A 19,256-nucleotide genomic window follows, 5' to 3' on the forward strand; every position below is an offset into this window, starting at 1 on the left:
ATCTTGGATCTGTAGAATCTAATATTTGTAGTTGTAGTCGTGTCTATTACTCACAAGATTTGTGTCTCTTTTGGTTTCTTGTCACTGTTGTCTTTGGTTTGTTTACTGTGAGACTGCTAGCATGTATTAACACACACACACACTTTACTAATATCACTTTGAATAAAACTGTCCAATAGGCTTCATTTATCAGTGTAATGATGATAATTGACAGTGTTGACATTAGTTTATAATTGTCTTATTCTTTAATAATGTTTTTAGCTCATTTCCATGTGATCTGGAACAGCATGTCTGCTTTCTGTGCAGTCAAATGAGTAATAATCTCATGGAACAAGTAAATACTTTCTTAGTCTTAATAGTTCTGTCATTGAGTAATAAAGTGTTAGTGTTCAATCCTTCACATGAAATGATGACAAGCGTTCTCTTACGTCTCTCCCCAGTTATTTCAGAGATCAGGTTTGTAATGGACGGATCTAAAGTAGCTTTCTGAACAACTGACTCAAGTTAACCGGGTCATGAGCTTAAATAACTGTGATATATTTTCAATGGTTTAAATTGATGCAGTTGTTATTAATTCAGTCATCTTGACATTCAGAAGTCAGCATTTAGTCCTGAGATTTAGTTTTGTATGACTTTTTTATAATTATATATTCAGATAACAATCCTATAGACAGTTAGTAGTGCTCATGTATGTCCTCTGGAAGATATAAAATAATATGCGATTTATTATCATTATCATTTTCCTTTTCATTTATTTTCCTCAGTCAATAGTTTTCTTATGTCTTTATTAGATTAGATGATTAGATTCAACTTTATTGTCATTACACATATACAAGTACAGTGTAACAAAATGTAGTTTAGGTCTAACCAGAAGTGCAGTTAGCAAGTGCAGGATATACAGTTAGAATAAATACAGAATACAATATGAGAGAATATAATACAGTGAGCATGGATTATAAAAATATTTAGCAGTAGGTGTGTTCTATGAAAATATGACAGAAGGTATATACTATGAACAATATATACAGATGACTATGTACTATGAACATTAATGTACAGGTGGATATGAACAGATAATAATTTAGACTAAAATAGTGCAAGTGACTTAGGTATGCATAGATTATTGACATTGGTTATGAAAGTTATTGCAGTGCAATAGGTGAGTTAATGCAGTTGAAGTTAATGCAGTTATTAAAGTTACGGTGCAGTATATGAGTTAATGCAGTTAATAAGGTTACAGAGCAGTAGATTAGTTAATGCAGTTATTGAAGTTATAGTGCAATTGTGGGTAGATGCAGTTAATAGAGTTACCGTACAGTTGGTTAGTTAATGCAGTTATTGAAGTAACAGTGCAATTGATGAGTAGATGCAGTTAATAAGGTTACAGTGCAGTTGATTAGTTAATGCAGTTATTGAAGTTATAGTGCAATTGATGAGTAGATGCAGTTAATAGAATTACAGTGCAGTATATAGGTTAGTGCAGTTATGGAAGTGGTCCATTAGTGCAAATGAGCATTCAGTTAAATATTCCTGGTGTGCAAGTGAGCAGTATAGAGTGCAAATGATGCTGTGTGTGTGTAAACAGTCCGGTAGAGCAGATAACATGAAGTACTGGTGTGTACAGTTCAGTCATGCATGCAGCCCTGTAGTGCAATGTAAACAATGTTGTAGCAGCATTGGAGTTAAGGGTATGAGAGGTAGTGGAATCAGTGGGGGGCAGAGTTCAATAATGAAACAGCTCTGGGAAAAAAGCTGTTTCTTAGTCTGCTGGTTCTTGTCCGGAGGCACCGGAAGTGCCTACCGGAAGGCAGGAGAGTAAACAGTCTATGAGCGGGGTGAGAGGAGTCCTTGAGAATGCTGCGAGCTCGACGCAGACAGCGTTTCTTCTGCGTGTCCTCAATGGCAGAAAGTGTAGTCCCTGTGATGCGCTGGGCTGTTTTCACCACCCGCTGCAGTGCCTTGCGCTCAGCAACAGAACAGTTCCCGTACCAGACTGTGACACAGTTGGTCAGGATGCTCTCTATCGTGCAGCGATAGAAGTTCACCAGGATAGTTGAAGACAGTTGGTTCTTCTTCAGTGTCCTCAGAAAGAAGAGACGCTGGTGAGCCTTCTTGACCAGGCATGAGGTGTTGGTGGTCCAGGACAGGTCCTCCGAAATGTGAGTCCCCAGGAACTTAAAACTGGAAACACGTTCAACAGCCATTCCATTAATGTGGATGGGGTCGTGTGTGTCTCCTTTCGCCTTCCTGAAGTCCACGATGATCTCCTTTGTCTTGGAGGTGTTAAGGAGCAGGTTGTTGTCTGAGCACCATATGGCCAGGTGCCGGACCTCCTCCCTGTATGCAGTCTCATCGTTGTTGCTGATGAGACCAACACAAAGCATTTTAAACTGCATTACAATAAGATACAATAAACATTACTCATATCTGAATTGATGCATTTATGCACTGAGCACCTGAACATATTTCACTGTTTGTGAATGAATTATTGTGAAACATTTCTAGGATAAATCTGAGTTCTGGGCTTTATGATTCTTATCTCACGTCAGTTCACATCAGATTTATAAGGTTTGATGTTCAGTTCATAAAGTATCTCTGTGTCTCTATCAGGAGCTGAATCAGTAAATCATGTTCACATGTTCAGACGCTGATAAAGATCCTATAGCTCACTTCACATTGAGACACAAACAATCACCTGTAACAGCTGTAGATCTAAAACACTTGAATCATGTGATCAAACTTTCACTTACCTGCATGTTTTCTAAACAGTGAAGTCACTAAAAACACAGACAGTATTGAGTCATACAGAGTCCATAACAGAATTATACTTATGATCGATAACACAGATATATAAGACGTTTAATAATGTATAAATTAAATTAATAAAGACATTAAAATCAATTCACCATCTTCGACAGTTCTCCGTAGTGTCTCACGCTCTAAAGAAAATTTTAAGTAAAGAAAAACTGAATAAATATATAGAAAACAGAAAATACAAAAGAAACATAAACATTGAAATAAGATTTAATATTTGAGTCCTAAAATACTCAGTTGACCAAACAACAAGTTATCAATCACTTAAAAAGCCAAGAGATGAAATTACCATTCACTATTCTCTGGTCTTCATTCACTATTCTCTGGTCTTCATTCACTATTCTCTGGTCTTCATTCACTATTCTCTGGTCTTCATTCAGTATTCTCTGGTCTTCATTCACTATTCTCTGGTCTTCATTCACTATTCTCTGGTCTTCATTCACTATTCTCTGGTCTTCATTCAGTATTCTCTGGTCTTCATTCTGTATTCTCTGGTCTTCATTCAGTATTCTCTGGTCTTCATTCAGTATTCTCTGGTCTTCATTCAGTATTCTCTGGTCTTCATTCAGTATTCTCTGGTCTTCATTCAGTATTCTCTGGTCTTCATTCAGTATTCTCTGGTCTTCATTCAGTATTCTCTGGTCTTCATTCAGTATTCTCTGGTCTTCATTCAGTATTCTCTGGTCTTCATTCAGTATTCTCTGGTCTTCATTCTGTATTCTCTGGTCTTCATTCAGTATTCTCTGGTCTTCATTCAGTATTCTCTGGTCTTCATTCACTATTCTCTGGTCTTCATTCAGTATTCTCTGGTCTTCATTCACTATTCTCTGGTCTTCATTCACTATTCTCTGGTCTTCATTCACTATTCTCTGGTCTTCATTCACTATTCTCTGGTCTTCATTCAGTATTCTCTGGTCTTCATTCTGTATTCTCTGGTCTTCATTCAGTATTCTCTGGTCTTCATTCAGTATTCTCTGGTCTTCATTCAGTATTCTCTGGTCTTCATTCAGTATTCTCTGGTCTTCATTCAGTATTCTCTGGTCTTCATTCAGTATTCTCTGGTCTTCATTCAGTATTCTCTGGTCTTCATTCTGTATTCTCTGGTCTTCATTCAGTATTCTCTGGTCTTCATTCAGTATTCTCTGGTCTTCATTCAGTATTCTCTGGTCTTCATTCTGTATTCTCTGGTCTTCATTCAGTATTCTCTGGTCTTCATTCAGTATTCTCTGGTCTTCATTCAGTATTCTCTGGTCTTCATTCTGTATTCTCTGGTCTTCATTCAGTATTCTCTGGTCTTCATTCAGTATTCTCTGGTCTTCATTCAGTATTCTCTGGTCTTCATTCAGTATTCTCTGGTCTTCATTCAGTATTCTCTGGTCTTCATTCAGTATTCTCTGGTCCTCTCTCTCTTTCTCTCTCTGTAGTTCTGAAGAGAAAACAGCATTGAAATGTTATAATTACGACTTAACAACAGGAATAACAAACACCTTATATTATTAAAATTTAAAGATTTGCTCTCATGTGATGATGGTGTTTGTATATTGATCCTGTATATCGTGTGTTTAGTTTAGTTTCCAGCAAAGATAAATAAAAACTTGAAAAGTTAAACATCTCAAATGTGTGTTTAAGTCATGTCAGCTTTATTTATATAGCGCTTTCTTATAGCAGCTGTACAAGAAAACATTGACTATAAGCAAAACATATAAGGTTATGCAAGTCAAAATACAGGTCAAATATCAGACAGACTATAAATTCCTATATGCAGTGTTAATTAAATAAAACTATAAAATTCTTAACTAAAGATGAGATGAATCTAAATCTGTATAAAGTTGCTTTTTTAAAACTGTAACAAACATCATTCACAAACACACACCATGAGATGCTCAATGCAGACATAAACAACATGTCTAACTAACTACAGGTTACACACTATATATACAGTATTAATACATGTTTAATATGATAAAACACATGACTGTTACCTCTCTTTTTACAGACAAAAACAGTGATCAGTATCACACCGATCACACTGAGAACAACAGCAACTGATATCAGAATCACTGAAGATCTCCAAGAGTGAAACATTTTACCTGTAAAACAAAACTGAGACTCAATGTTTACAGTCTAAAATAACTCAGTTTCATTCTAAATATAAACAATTACACAATGTTTTTACTGCAATATTTTACATGTAAACTCAAGTGCTGTGTTGAGTATGTTTCACAACATCAGACATGTAGAAAATATCTGATGCTGTCAAACTTTCATAATGTCAAGAATCATCATCATCATCATCGATTGACACCTAAAGACAGCTGATCATGTTTATATATAAGGACTCATTTCTGTTTAGGGAAGAAAGCTAAATAATGTCTCCTGAATCAAATAATCTGCTTTTAAACTGTCAATGTAAATGATGAAAATAACATCACGTGAGACTCCTGAAACCTCTTTAACTGATGTCAGTGATTATATTGAGTTCAGTTATGAATATGTTCATGTTTTCTACTGCTTGAAATGATCATGAGATCAGAGGAAATACAGAACATAAATCTGTACTCACTGGATGTGATGATCTCAGCCTCCATCATGTGATGAATCATTCTGACTCTGCAGTGATATTTAGTGTCAGTGTTATATACAGTGATCATGTGTTTCACACTGAATCCATCTGTGTCATCTCTGTGTGTGTCTGTAGATTCAGATGTTAAAGTGACTCCTTCACTGTTCAGCCACACAAGATCAGGTTCAGGATACCAGCCTTTAGATTCACACTGTAGATGAAGACCACCAGAAGCATCAAACCCATCTACAGTGATCACTGGAAGACGACCTACAGCTACACAAGACAATGAAGAAAAACATTTATTACGTTTTCTGTGAACAAACATTTCTGAGTTTGTTAAAAATCTTTTGTTCTTCTAACAACAGAAAAACAGAGACTGTCCTCCTATAAATTAACCTATATGTCGTTTGTACAAACATCATATTATGTCCAACAGTTCCATCTTAAGGATGAGCTTCTTCAGCAGCAAAAGCTTTTTATCATTAACTTTATTAAAGCAACAAGCCCCAAGAAGCAGTGGGTCACAGAGCATTTAACAGCTAAGAGCCTTGCAAATCCCACCTTAGCTATAATAAAATGCACTGTAACCTCGCAGGGCTTATTGCTTTTATAAAACGGTTATTCCATATGCGTAGCAAAGTTTCATAAAATAAATTAATATTTAGGCAGTAAATGTAATGCAGTCACCCGTCATAAATAAGGGTATTTTATAACGGCTTAGAATCAAGCTTAGCCAATCAGAATCAAAGACCAGAACTAACCGTTTTATAATAATATTTATGGTTTGGAACATTTCTCAACCAAACAAAACACAAGAGTGAAAGTACAGTCACAGGGATTTATTCCTGAAGTTGATCAGAAAACATTAGATTACAAAACAACTTCCAGTGCATCACATTAAGGTAAGAAAAAAAAGTGTTTCAGTGGTTTTATTCACCTTCAACAGTGACATTAACAGTGACGTCATCACTCCAGGATTCAGACTGAATGAAACACTTGTAAAGTCCTTCATCAGAGATTTGGACTCTTGAGAGTTTGAGTGATGTGTTTCCTTTCTCTAGTTCTTCTTTAAACACTTGAGTTCTTCCTCTGTACGACTGAAGCTGATCTGTGTTTATGTCTTTATGATCTTCATACCGATGAACTATTGAGTCTTTGAGATCAAGTCTGATCCACTGGACTCTCATGTTCACAGCACTGATGTTGGGTTTGATAGAACACGGCAGAATCACATCTTCACCAGATACAATCATCACAGGAGCTGAAGGACCGATCACCTTGTACTCATCTGATAGAAGAGACAGAAAACATGTCTGAACTCTTACAGTATGTCATTGGGTTTGTGTAGCTTGTTGATAAACAACAGTCCATGTAAAACATTATCATTACTGTTTGTTTTCAGTGTATGTGAAATATCAGTTTTAACACGTTGCAATGACTTAAAGGAGTCATATGACACGGCTAAAACGAATATTATTGTTTGTTATAGATGTAATGTAATGTGAATACACGATTAAAGGTTCAAAAACGCTGTATTTTCCACATACTATGTATGTTTGTATCTCTTTACCCGCCTCTCTGAAAAACGCAGAATTTTTACAAATCTTATCGCACTGAAAAGCGAGTTTTGTTATGTTTGGTCAGTTATAAAGCTCTCTATTCCAATTGTTACTAGTAAGAATTGACTTATTGACCTCTCTGATTTAAATAGTAAAAATGCAATTACGACGAGTAACGCTGGGGACCATTTAAGCTAATTCGGCTTGCCACGTCCTTGCGTTCATGCACAGCCGGTCTTGATCTCTCCGAGGTTTTGTGAAGCAATCATCTGTGGAATGCTCTGCACACACTTGAATATTCAGATTGTTCTGTTCTGGATCAGTGTTGTAAATAAAATGTACCCATTCGTTTTTAGTTTTCTCATCTTCTTGAAGGGCAAACAAAGAGGCATTTTTTCGCAATGAAACACAGCGTCTTCACGACATGGCTGCGGCAGCGACGACACAATGAGATGCACACCTTACTTGCGTTTACATATGGGCGGTCTTAGTCAAGTCATGCCACGTCATGAGGCGTTTCATACTGTGGCCAGAAAGTGCAAAACAACAAATCTGAAAACTAAAAACAAATCTAGCATGCAAAAGCAAATCTAAATGCAAAATAATGACAAATCTGAAAACACAATATCAAATCTACAAACAAAATAACAAATCATAAAACAACAACAATTCGAGAAACAAAATAACAAGTCAGAAACCACATCAAAGAGTCTGAAAACAAAACGACAAGTCAGTCACAACGAAAAGCTATGTATTTTGTTGTAATAGCTACTGCTGATTGGACGAAACTCCTGTCAATCAAGATATCCAGGACGCTCATTGTTACTATGAGAAAAGGAAATCCATGTGTGATACAGCGCATATTCATTCATTAAGGTTTAAAACTCAAATATTGTTAATAAAGTTGAAACAGGCTCTTCTTGCATTAGCATTAGATCCGTGTCTATTTCACATTGCATTCATGAGCATGTGTGAGCTCTGAGCAGCACGTATAATGCATCTGAAAGGAGACCTGTGTACCATCCATGATCGTCTTCCTCTCAGAAGATAAATACAATATATATCAGGACCTGGTCATGAACTCGGGTCTCCGGTGTGGTAAACCGTTACTTAACTGAGTAACCCACAAGAGGTCCCCTCTAATTTACATTTACATTTACATTTATTCATTTGGCAGACGCTTTTATCCAAAAAAACTGGATGCAAACAAATGGTAATCCCAAAAGATTTAAATGGGTAAACAAAAAAGCATCAATAGATAAATCTCAACGTAACCACAAAAGTATAACAACTATCCAAGATAGGGAACTAATCTTCAAACACAGATCAAAGAACTAAAGAAAACTAGGGGTTTAAATACACACAGGGAAAATGAGGCACAGATGAAAACCATGATGAAGGACAGACAAAGATAGCAGTAGAACTCCAGTCAAACGCTGACTATACAAGCATATAACATGACAGGTACTTTAATCTGTGTCCCTGTTGCTTGTGATGAGAGTGACAGACGTCATCGATTGTTTTCGCTTATAAAAATGAACATAAGTCTGGATATCTTGATTGACAGGAGTTTTATCCAATCAGCAGCAGCCATCCCATTCCAACAAAATACCTTTTCCTGTTTGACTGATTTGTTGTGTGTTTTCTGACTTATTTTGATTTCCGAGTTGTGGTTGTGCTTTAAGATTTGCAATTCTGTTTTTGGATTTTTTCAATTTTACGTGTCTACTACATGCATGGGCAACTTATAACACACGAAAGACACAGAAAAACAAGTATTCGTGCCATATGACCTCTTTTAAAGGTCAAACAAAGTTTAAAAACAGTTTTTATAATGTGTGTATTATTACCTGCTCTTGAATCTGTTATTCCAGCAAAAAACAGCAGAATCACACAAATGAACTTCATCACTCCAAAACGCAGCTGCTCAAAAATATACAAAAACATTCTGTTTATACAAATACAACAATTCACCTTATTCAAATACATACAATAACATTCACATACAATAAAACTGATAAAAATGTACTTCTAGAAATAAAGGCTAATATGAAAATGTTCCTTTCAGGAAAACGTGGATCACTGAGATGGAGGCTTAAATCAAATTGTAACATCTTGTCGTGATTCACAGTGGAAGGAGAACCCAAGTGCAGGCAGACACGGGGATGAAGGGGTTAACAGGTTTTAATAAATAATAAACACAAAGCAAACACCCGCGATGGGGGAAAACACTGACAAACTAAAATCCAAAACTGAAAACAAAGACTTCCCAAATGGGGGGCAAACATAACCAAACACAAGACTCACTAGATAACTTAACATTAAGCAGACCAGGGGCCTGTACCATGAATGTAGCTGAACAAACTCAGGGTAGTTGGATTAGTTTTGGGTTGACAAAACCAAACCAACGTGATCAAGCTTTGTTGGTACCATGAAGCAGCTCGTGGAGTTTCTTTGTCAACTCAAGCTTTGATCCTGAAGCTGAGATTAGTTTGCGCGCGCGTGCACATGAACGAGTGACGTCAGCATGGCTGAACCAATCGCATTATAAATGGATAAAGCGATTTCCACAATATGAACACAAAAATGAATTTCAGCCATGGAGTGATATGTTTCTGCTGTCTACGCAAGAGATAAGTGTTTCGGAAACACTGCTGATTGCGTAAATGTGCAAGTTAAACGACTATATAGTACACACATTCACTGTAGTGCTGTAGGGCAAACAGGATCCGCGGGGTCCTCGGTGGAACTACAAGGGGTCCGTGTCCTTGCGGGCAACTTTTTGTTATGTAAGGCATGGGTACAGAAATATTACAACAATGTTCATTGAAGCTCCCGCATATTGCAATTTGAACCCTCGTGCGGACAAAAAACATCCATTCAGGCAGCAGAAGCAAGAAAGTTAACCTTACATCTGCTTCATCATTTCCCTTCCGAGTACACATGAGAGGAGTTGCGTGCAGCTAAAGTTAATTCTCATATATTTCTGAACTTCTGTACAAATTTGTTAAAGCTGTAAACGGCTAATTTGACAGGCAAATGACACCACACAGCTTCTGCATTGTAAACTCTGACATCTTACGTGTTTAAAATCAATGAAACATGCACCGTGTACTGATGGGAATGTCAAACAAGTTGCCCCAAAAATAACGCGGAGTGGTTGCATGTTGGTCTCCTTTTAGTCTGATATGATGCTCTGCAGAAAAAAAACTATTTAATTTTTTTGCAGAAAGACAACAGAGCTCAGAATTATAAAATAGCGGTGTGTTCTGCAACACAGAGAAGTGGAAGAAAATATAAGAATTACACTTAATAAAACGGGCTGCTTTTACTACAGAATGCATGAGCCTCTACCTTTAATAGACTAGTCTTTGCGCCATTAACCAGGGTCAGTCATTTCATTGAAGCCTTAATAAAAACTACGGTTCAGGACAAAGAAAAATGTCCTAATACAGTGAAACTGAACGTGTTCCTAGATGTTCTGCACCACAGACAAGAATGTAAAAAATGCAAAGCAAATACACGTGATACAATAAAAGTGGAATATAAGTAAGTAAATTGAATTTTATGTGAGTGTAAGGGAAAGCCAGCAAATCTGTAAAATCAGATTTTACCTATATAGTAAACAATATTTGATTTTATATTTGCAATATATATTTTTATATTAGTATTTTTATTTGATTAAACCGTATAAAAAATAACTAGCCATTCTAACACGCACTGTGAGTCAGTTACGTCACCTATATGTTTCTTTGCTCACAGCTGATTGGTCAAACTTCAGTCTGAGATCTCGAATCCAGAACATAATCTGCCCCGGAGCAGGTTAGCCGTGCAGCGTAAGACACCATGGCGACGAACACCGAATAAAGCCGAGCTACTCTCATGGTACCTAAAACCCAGGGTTGGCACAAACTAAACTGAAACATAGCTGGCTAGCCACCTAAACCAGCTTCATGGTACAGGCCCCAGAACATGACATGACCAAAGAACTCTACATACAGTGCCGGGAACAAGTACAACGAACGAGCACAGGACTATAGACACGAGGAGGCTTTAAAGGGAAACAAACACAGGATAATTGACAAGGGTCAGGTGCGGGTACTGAAACACTCAGGGAAGGTTAACGAGGAAACGAGATGGCGGGAAACACTGACGAGACACGAGAAAGCACATGGCAAGTCAGAATCAAAACAAAGCCATGTCTTTCTCACACAAAACCTAAGGCTATGCCATGACTCCGCTGCAAGACCAAGAATAAACATGACATGATAGCGGAATCATGACACATCTGCTCGGTCTTCATTGACCACGTCCCCCGCACCAGAGCCATCTACCCGATACCCCAGGACTACACTTCCCATCCTGCACTGTAGCCATCTGACATCATTGATCACCCGCATCAGACTCCCGATACACTCCACCAGAATCCCGTCCCAAGGACTCTATACATATAAACTTTACTTTGTTCCCGTGGATGTTTACTGATTTGCTTGGACAAATTCAAACGCACCCTGTTTACTTCAACTCTCTGTGTGGTATCAATACTTCTCAGACGTACTGTTATAAAAATGGTGTCAGTTAACACTTAATCACTAACTAATTTATTTATGTTTATTAATTTATTGACACACAGTTAGATTCTCAACATCATCAAGTGTAACATTCACCAGCAGTGACTTCTTTCTGTAATGCTGTCCTGTATTTCTCAACACGATCACAAAAACATGTTCAGTCATTCAAACATCGAACATCATTTATACAAATTGAACTTATTGAGAACTTATTCAAAGATAGCGAGATGCCCTTCTATGAATATTTTAAGGAGAGAATGATCAACAGCATCATGTCAATGAGGAAACACAAGCTCAGAAAAAAGACGCCATATTCCAGATAGAAAAGATTGTGAAGGGAACAGTTCTGCATAACCACACTGCACAGATCTGTTTATATTTATAAATGTCAATTACATTTAATCTGTTTCTTACCTTCAGCTCAACATTTGGTGTTTTTACGATCGTCTGAAGTGTGTGAATAAAATCTGTGGATGAGAGTTTGTTGTGGATTGAACAGGAACACTTTGTTTCACTTTCTCTTCTCACCTGAAGTGTTCACGGCTCCTCCCTCACTGTAAAGCTACTGTCTGTAATATACAGGAAACTGAAGAGAACTGCAGGGCTTATGACTGACATCTCCAGACAGATACAGATACCAGAATGTTTCAGTGGTCAGTAAGATGAACGGCTATAAAATAATGAATCAAACAGAAACTGGATTTTTGTCATACACCATGAAGTGACATTTCTGTGTTATTAGTTTTATTCAACACCGAGCTTTACGTCAAACTTGTTCTTGTGTCCTGTGTCTTCATTCTTCTCTCTTTCATGTTGTTTGTCTTCACATCTCACTTGTTTTCCATCATGAGACACAATGAGACGAGGATGAGCTGAATCAGCATCCAGAGTCACATTCACAACACAAAAGAACACATTCACCTCCAGAATTTATGTGGACTTAACTTTAACTGATACAGACACTCTGACTCATCCAGTCGTCCCTCATCTCATCGTCTTGTGTGTCATAAACCCCTTCAACACAAATGCACCGTTATCATCCAGACACTTCAAGAATAATCTCTCTTGACTCATTTAAGATAAGAAGAATAAATAATACATGTGTGATCTGATCCATCTCTCTGTCATCTGTATGTGACACTAAACATGGTCGACGAGGGCAGTCGTGGCCTAATGGTTAGAGAGTCGGACTCGTGACCAGAAGGTTGCCAGTTCGATCCTCAGGGCCGGCAGGTAACGACTGAGGTGCCCTTGAGCAAGGCACCTAACCCCTACTTGCTCCCCGGGCGCTGTAGTGATAGCTGCCCACTGCTCCGGGTGTATGTGTGTTCACCACTTGCTGTGCGTGTGTTCACTACTCTCTGGATGGGTTAAATGCAGAGGGCAAATTTCAGGTATGGTTCTCCATAACTGACAAATAGGTCACTTTCACTTCACATCATCACATTATCATGGAGGAAAAAAAAACATTCAGTCGAAAAACAACCTCTACTAACTGTGGTGAATCATCTATTTAAACAGACTAAACCAAATTAATATCAATAAACTGAAAAAATAAGTAACAAGTAAAAATATCTAACAAACAAAAATGGAGTAAACAAGTGACAAAATTATGTAATAACATGACAAATATGTTTAACATAATGAAACAAGATCTATTGTTATTTTTTTCTGCACATTCTACACAAAGTCTGAAGTTGATCAAATATAACTTTTCATTTTAAGTATAAAGTTTCATTTATATTTTGGTAATATTTGTGTTAATCTAGTTTAGAAAGTTTACAATATTATCCTAAAATGTAAAGAATGAGCGACTCTGAAATGAAACAGTCCAATTGGCTTAATTTATCAGCGTTATGATAATGGACATTTTTGATATTAGTTTATAATTGTCTGATTCTTCAATAATCTTTTTGGCTCATTTCCATGTGATCTGGAACAGCATGTCTGCTTTTTGTGCAGCCAAGTATATACTTTCTTAGTCTTAATAGTTCAGTCATAGAGATTGTGGTGAGGAAGGCGGGACGAGAGCTGTGAGGCGGGGCCGATGGCGTGAGTGAAAGTTGGAATCAGCTGCATGTGCACAAACCGGTCCCGCATATCTCACGGAGAAGATCGGGAGCATAAGAGGATGAGCGGCAGGATTGTTTACGATAGAGGACCGGGCTCGGACATATGTTAAGTTTGTACTTATGCTCCTGTGGCCAAGAGATAAAATTACCATTCAGTGTTCTCTGGTCTTCTTTCTGTATTCTCTGTTTCTCGCTCTGAATTCTTTGGTCCTCTCTCTGTATTCTCTGGTCTTCATTCTTTATTCTCTGTTTCTCTCTCTATAGTTCTGAAGAGAAAACAGCATTAAAATGATATATTTACGTCTTCACAACAGGAATAACAAACACCCTATATAATTTTTTTAAGATTTGCTCCCATGTGATGATGGTGTTTGTATATTGTCCTTTATTGATCCTACATATTGTGTTTAGTTTAGTTTCCAGCACAGATCATAAACTTGAGAAGTGAAATATCTCAAATGTGTGTTTAACTGAAGATAAGATGAATCTAAACCTATATAGATGTCCGTTTTTTAATGTAACAAACTGCACGGGAGAGAGCTTGCTCTTTTCCTGGTTGACCTGAAGGTCCAGACGGTCTAGGTGCCGAAGCACAAGGTTCCTGTGCATACACAACACATCTCGCGAGTGTGCCAAGATAAGACAGTTGTCCAGATAGTTGAGTATTCACACCGTGCCTGGGGACACTGGATGATGGCTCTGTTGACTTACCTGCTTGTTTTTGCTGAGCAACACAACGTACAGTGGAGGTTGCGGTCGGCAGCTCGGTCCGTCCCAGACACCGTCGAGACGAGAGTGCTGAGGAGGAAAACCCAGGGAAAGACTCTTTCTTTGTGAGAATGTGGGACAGGCAGCAGGCAGCGTCCGATGTTGTCTTCCCCGGGTTCTTTGTGTCAGGGCTGTTCAGAGGTCCTCTTAGCAGACTTCCTCCGCGGGGGTCTGCGTCTTGGGTGGGCCATCTTTTGGGAGGCACCGCGGGGTGGCGGGGCTGCTGGGAAGCAGACTGCGCAAGAAACCATGATGACCTATAGGTGGCCGCCACCTATCTGCTTGATCGCCTCAGTCTGCTTCTGGAAAGCAGAGAACTGCGGTGCCACGTTCTCCACAGTATCATCAAACAGCCAAGCTTGCAAAAAGGGCGCATCCAGAAGGTGTATAGTGGACATCGACTGCCCAAAGCACGTGCCGTGGCCTTCGGCGCCCGGACCACAAGGTCAGTGGCAGCCTCAAGCCGGACACTCATTTGTCCTCCTTTTTGGAGTTGCGCTGAATCGGCCTTAAAAAACGCGCTGTAAAACCTTTATTGGGACGCAGCAGCGTCTGACGCCGTAAGATCTCTGGTCAAAAAATATGATTGGCTGAAAGAGGTGTCAAATAAATATCTGATATATAATTGGTTAAAAACGTAAACAAGCCTCTGCGAATTGAGGTGGAGTCCACGTACTGGCTACGTCACATCATAACGTTAACATGCCGAAACGTCTGACATCATTTAGTCCGAAAAGGACAAAATACCACGAATTCATATCAAAAAGCAGTAGAGATGCTTTCCATGGATTTTGCACACAATGTCGCTGTGTAGTGGACGTTAGTTGTAAAGGGAAAGCCGCCATTGACCGACATGCCAGCACTGAAAAACATAAAGGTAACCGACGAGCTGCTGGTGCGTCTTCCCTTAGGTCTTAATTTCGAGTGGCAACATCACCTCAGGATGACAAAATCTCCGCTGCAGAGCTTTGTAAGTCTATCACGCAGTCAAGCATCACCAGTCATACAGGAGTGTCTTGAAGAAATACAAATACTGTGAACAAACACTTTTTTGCCTCTTCTGTTACACAGGTCTAGATCAAGACATGTTGTTGATCAAATTCTCTGGCAATGAATAGAGTAGGCTATTTCAGAATCACTGTATCATGATACCATAGATATGATAGACAAAATTGTATTGCATTTGCGAGTACACCAGATGCAATTATTCTTCCCTCACTAAATTCTGCAAAGTGTAACACACACACACAGGCACACACACAGACACATTTCCCCTTATACACATACGGACTTGTGTTGTGTTAGTGTAATGAATATATGTTTAATGTCTGTTAATTGCTTTACTTTATGTTGCTTTGTGCCCATGTGATGTGTTTGCTGTATTTATCTACCATGTCAGTTCAAACTACATTGCATACTTACGGATAGCACATTGAAATAACCACACACACATGTTTCATTCTTCTATCTGACATACAAGAAAATTACATTCATTCACCAATTTCTATTTTGCAGAACCAAACTGTTTGATATAATTTCTGGGGGTTTTATACAACACTAGCAGCCATTTTAGGTGTGACATCATCAAGGTCATGACATCCATACCTGCTAAAGTGATTTGTTAGTTGTTTATATGCATATGTGTTGTATGGTTAGTTGTATGTTAAAGTGTGTGTTTATTTTATTAGCTTGTATTTGGTTTAATAACTTAGAATGTTTGAATGTTATTAAAAATACCTCCATTTGCTCCAAGATGGTATGATCCAAGGGCGGGGCCTGGAATATAAAATGGGATGTGAAAGTAGGTTGGTGGTGTGTTTGTTAAGATAGTTTTGAACTGGAAATTACAGAAGCTTATCAGGTCCATAGGATTTAGCTGAACAAGCCTGTAGATATTGTACAGTTTCTTTTTCTTTTGTTATTGTGTCCTTTTATCACACTGTTTTGCTGGATTATTTTTCTTTGCACCTTGGGGAAGAGAAAACAATAAATCTCTTTCCACCTCACAAGTTTTTTGTCACTGTCCATACCCATTGCTCGGGTCATCCTGTTAACATGCACTATATCACATCTACACAAAATCAATGCTTCAAACAGAAATGAGAAATACATCATTAAATAACTGAATCTATATGAGACAATCAGACATTTATCGTTTATACTCACGTAAGCTGAGTCACATCACATCAGATGTCAATGAATAAAGACGTCCTGTCTGGAGTCTGTGAACACTAAAGATCTCTGTTAGGACATGTGTCCTGAAAACATGTCAAGACAAAAGTGTTTCTTCAGAGCTTGACGGCATCTGTAACTTAAAGAGCAGTTTATACAAAACCTGTTGTTTGACATTCCTTAAACTGAAGCTAAATGTGATTTGAAATGTTATGAGAACCACCACAGAATGATTCTTATAAAATGTATTTGATTCAGTTTATTAATAAGCAAACAAGATATTTGAAATAATCCTCAGAGACGACACAGCACTCATAAGATCTATCAATACACATCATACAGTACAAACAGCCGGACTGACAGATCAAAATGATTTTAATATTTTTTACCCGTATCTGAGCCGATGGACTTGTGGTTAGTGCTCCAACATGTGGCACAGTTGTTGCCGTGGTTATGTTCCAGTGTCATTTCCTGACCCCACTTCTGCTAAAATAATGGCAAAAAACATATAGATTTTTGACCAGTATCTGCCCACAACATGGAAAAGTAAAAAGAAATCAGAAGAATACATTTGAAAAATAATTGTAAAAATCTGGTCATATTGAGACTTACTGCTTGTCATGATCCTGTCCTGGTCAGTAGTTTCCTAGCTCTGTGGACAGGGTTGTGACAGTATGATGCCTTGTTCTGTTATGTTTTGTGTGGAGACACGTGGCCTTTGTTTTGTGCCTTTTGACTTTGTGCCATGCGTCCTCCAGTGTTGCATCTTTAGCTTCGCCCCTTCACCCCTTTAGCTTCGCTACTAGAGGCAAACGCCACTGTCTGTGATGACCGTCAGTACAGGCTTCATGTCTGTGTAACAGAAAGATCAGACAGTTGTCACTCATTTCGGCACAACATCTGTCTCTATTATGGACACACTGAAAAAAGGTTATAATTAAAACAACAACAAAAATTTAGGATTCACATCTATATTTTATAAATTGATCCAATAAAAATAAATGACTTGCCTTAAATAAAATGTTCTATGTCTATAAAAACTATTTTATAAAACTGAACACAAATTTTATATTTCTTGTTGAAGTCAGTCAACTCATTTAATTCCATACAAAAATTTACATTTACATTGTCATTTAGCAGACTTTCATCCAAAGCGACTTACAAAGAGTTCAGGGAACAATAAGCGATATGTCATAAATATATATAAAATATATAGATTTTATAGAAACAAAAATTATTTTTTAGAAGTAATATTTAAATAATTTGTTTTCTCAAATCCGATTATAGATTTAATCAAAGAATTGTTTCTCATTTAAGAAATATGTATTATAAATAAATTGCTTTATCCAATAAAATAGATATAGATCTAAATAAACAATTATTTATCATTAAGAATATAGTTAATAGAAACAATTTGTTTTAAACTAAAATAAATGGATTTAATAAAACACGGTTGCATTAACGAACATTCAGATTTGATCATTTTCATTACATCGATATTTACTAACTTATACAATACTTCCATACATTCACAGTTTTAGTCCTCAAGTATTATATTTATAATGAAGAATCTCTCGCACACAAGATTCAGTGTCACACACACGTTCACGTCACAGGTTTGGTCTCAGCTTTGGTGGGGACATCCCCCCCCCCCTGGAATTGTTTTGTTGTAAGATACCAGCGCTTTAATGGCGATTTCCTTTTTTATTTCAGACTGTTGGCAATACAAAATATCACAATACAGAATTGAATCTACTTCATCTCATTATATTGTATCCTGACCCCGATACACCATCCTGTATACTGTCCCTAAAGAGCTAGTATAACTGTATAATCTCAAAAAATTAAAATCTGAGACTGTGTGATGCTGAACAACCAAACGTTTTATTAACATAAATTATTATGTACATTAGTATTTACACTAACAAATCATACTGTCACAAGGAAGTACTTTCAGAACTTGTGGAGCAAAACAAATCTAAATAAATAAATATAATAACCTTTTTCTATTATAAACACTATTTACCCTCCAGTACCTCCAACAAATACTCACACTCATGTTAATACCTGGGAATGTGAAATGCTGAACAACCATATGGATTATTAACAAACAAACATAATTTATTCTGTACCTTAGTAGCCTATTTATACTTCATTAATTTTGTAGTTTATACTAGTTTTACTTTCAACTGAATGAATGTCAAAGCCTTCAGGTTATTCTAGCAGATCAACAGGGTGAGAAAACCATTCTGTGAGTGTGTGCGTGTGTGTGTGTGTGCATGCGATTGTGTGTGTGCCTGTGTATGTGTGTGTGTCTGTGTGTGTGTCTGTGTGTGCGTGCGTGTGTACAGTACTTATTTATTTCGTTTTTAACTTGAGTGATGCCATTTAAGTTGAACAAACTGGTGTTTTTTTCCCATCTCGAACTGTCGGCATCTGCGACTTGATCAGTTGTTGAAACTAAACCTGTTCTTTTACATTCTTAAACTGTAAATGTTTCACAAGATGTAACATGTGACATCATTCATTTAATAAGCTAAAGAAAGATTGTTCTGTGCTGTTTAACCATAACCATTTCAATCAGATACTTCAATAGCAAACAATGTAAGACTGATATTAAAATCATTAATACAAATGTAACCAGGTCAAAAGTTACTAAAGTCAATCACTGGACTGGTTATGAAAGCCCTTGGTGAAGTGAACTGCACATATAAAATGTTTTAGTGCTTTTCTC

At 37.5% G+C, this 19,256-nt stretch overlaps 1 protein-coding gene across 1 annotated transcript; it reads right to left on the minus strand.

Annotated features, from left to right (window-relative positions):
- Positions 1 to 778: 778 nt before the first annotated feature.
- Positions 779 to 12,068, minus strand: LOC306893681 (uncharacterized protein). Its single transcript, XM_079455630.1, has 9 exons — positions 11,925 to 12,068; positions 8,790 to 8,862; positions 6,318 to 6,668; positions 5,378 to 5,653; positions 4,797 to 4,904; positions 3,104 to 4,240; positions 2,907 to 2,939; positions 2,751 to 2,777; positions 779 to 2,361 (listed from the first exon to the last, which is right to left on the minus strand). Exons 2-9 carry the CDS (start codon positions 8,845 to 8,847, stop codon positions 2,084 to 2,086), a joined length of 2,268 nt encoding a protein of 755 aa, XP_079311756.1. The 5' UTR covers positions 8,848 to 8,862; positions 11,925 to 12,068; the 3' UTR covers positions 779 to 2,083.
- Positions 12,069 to 19,256: the final 7,188 nt, after the last annotated feature.

This window comes from Barbatula barbatula, assembly GCF_947034865.1.
Source record: "Barbatula barbatula genome assembly, chromosome: 5".
NCBI classification, from domain to species: Eukaryota; Metazoa; Chordata; class Actinopteri; order Cypriniformes; family Nemacheilidae; genus Barbatula; species Barbatula barbatula.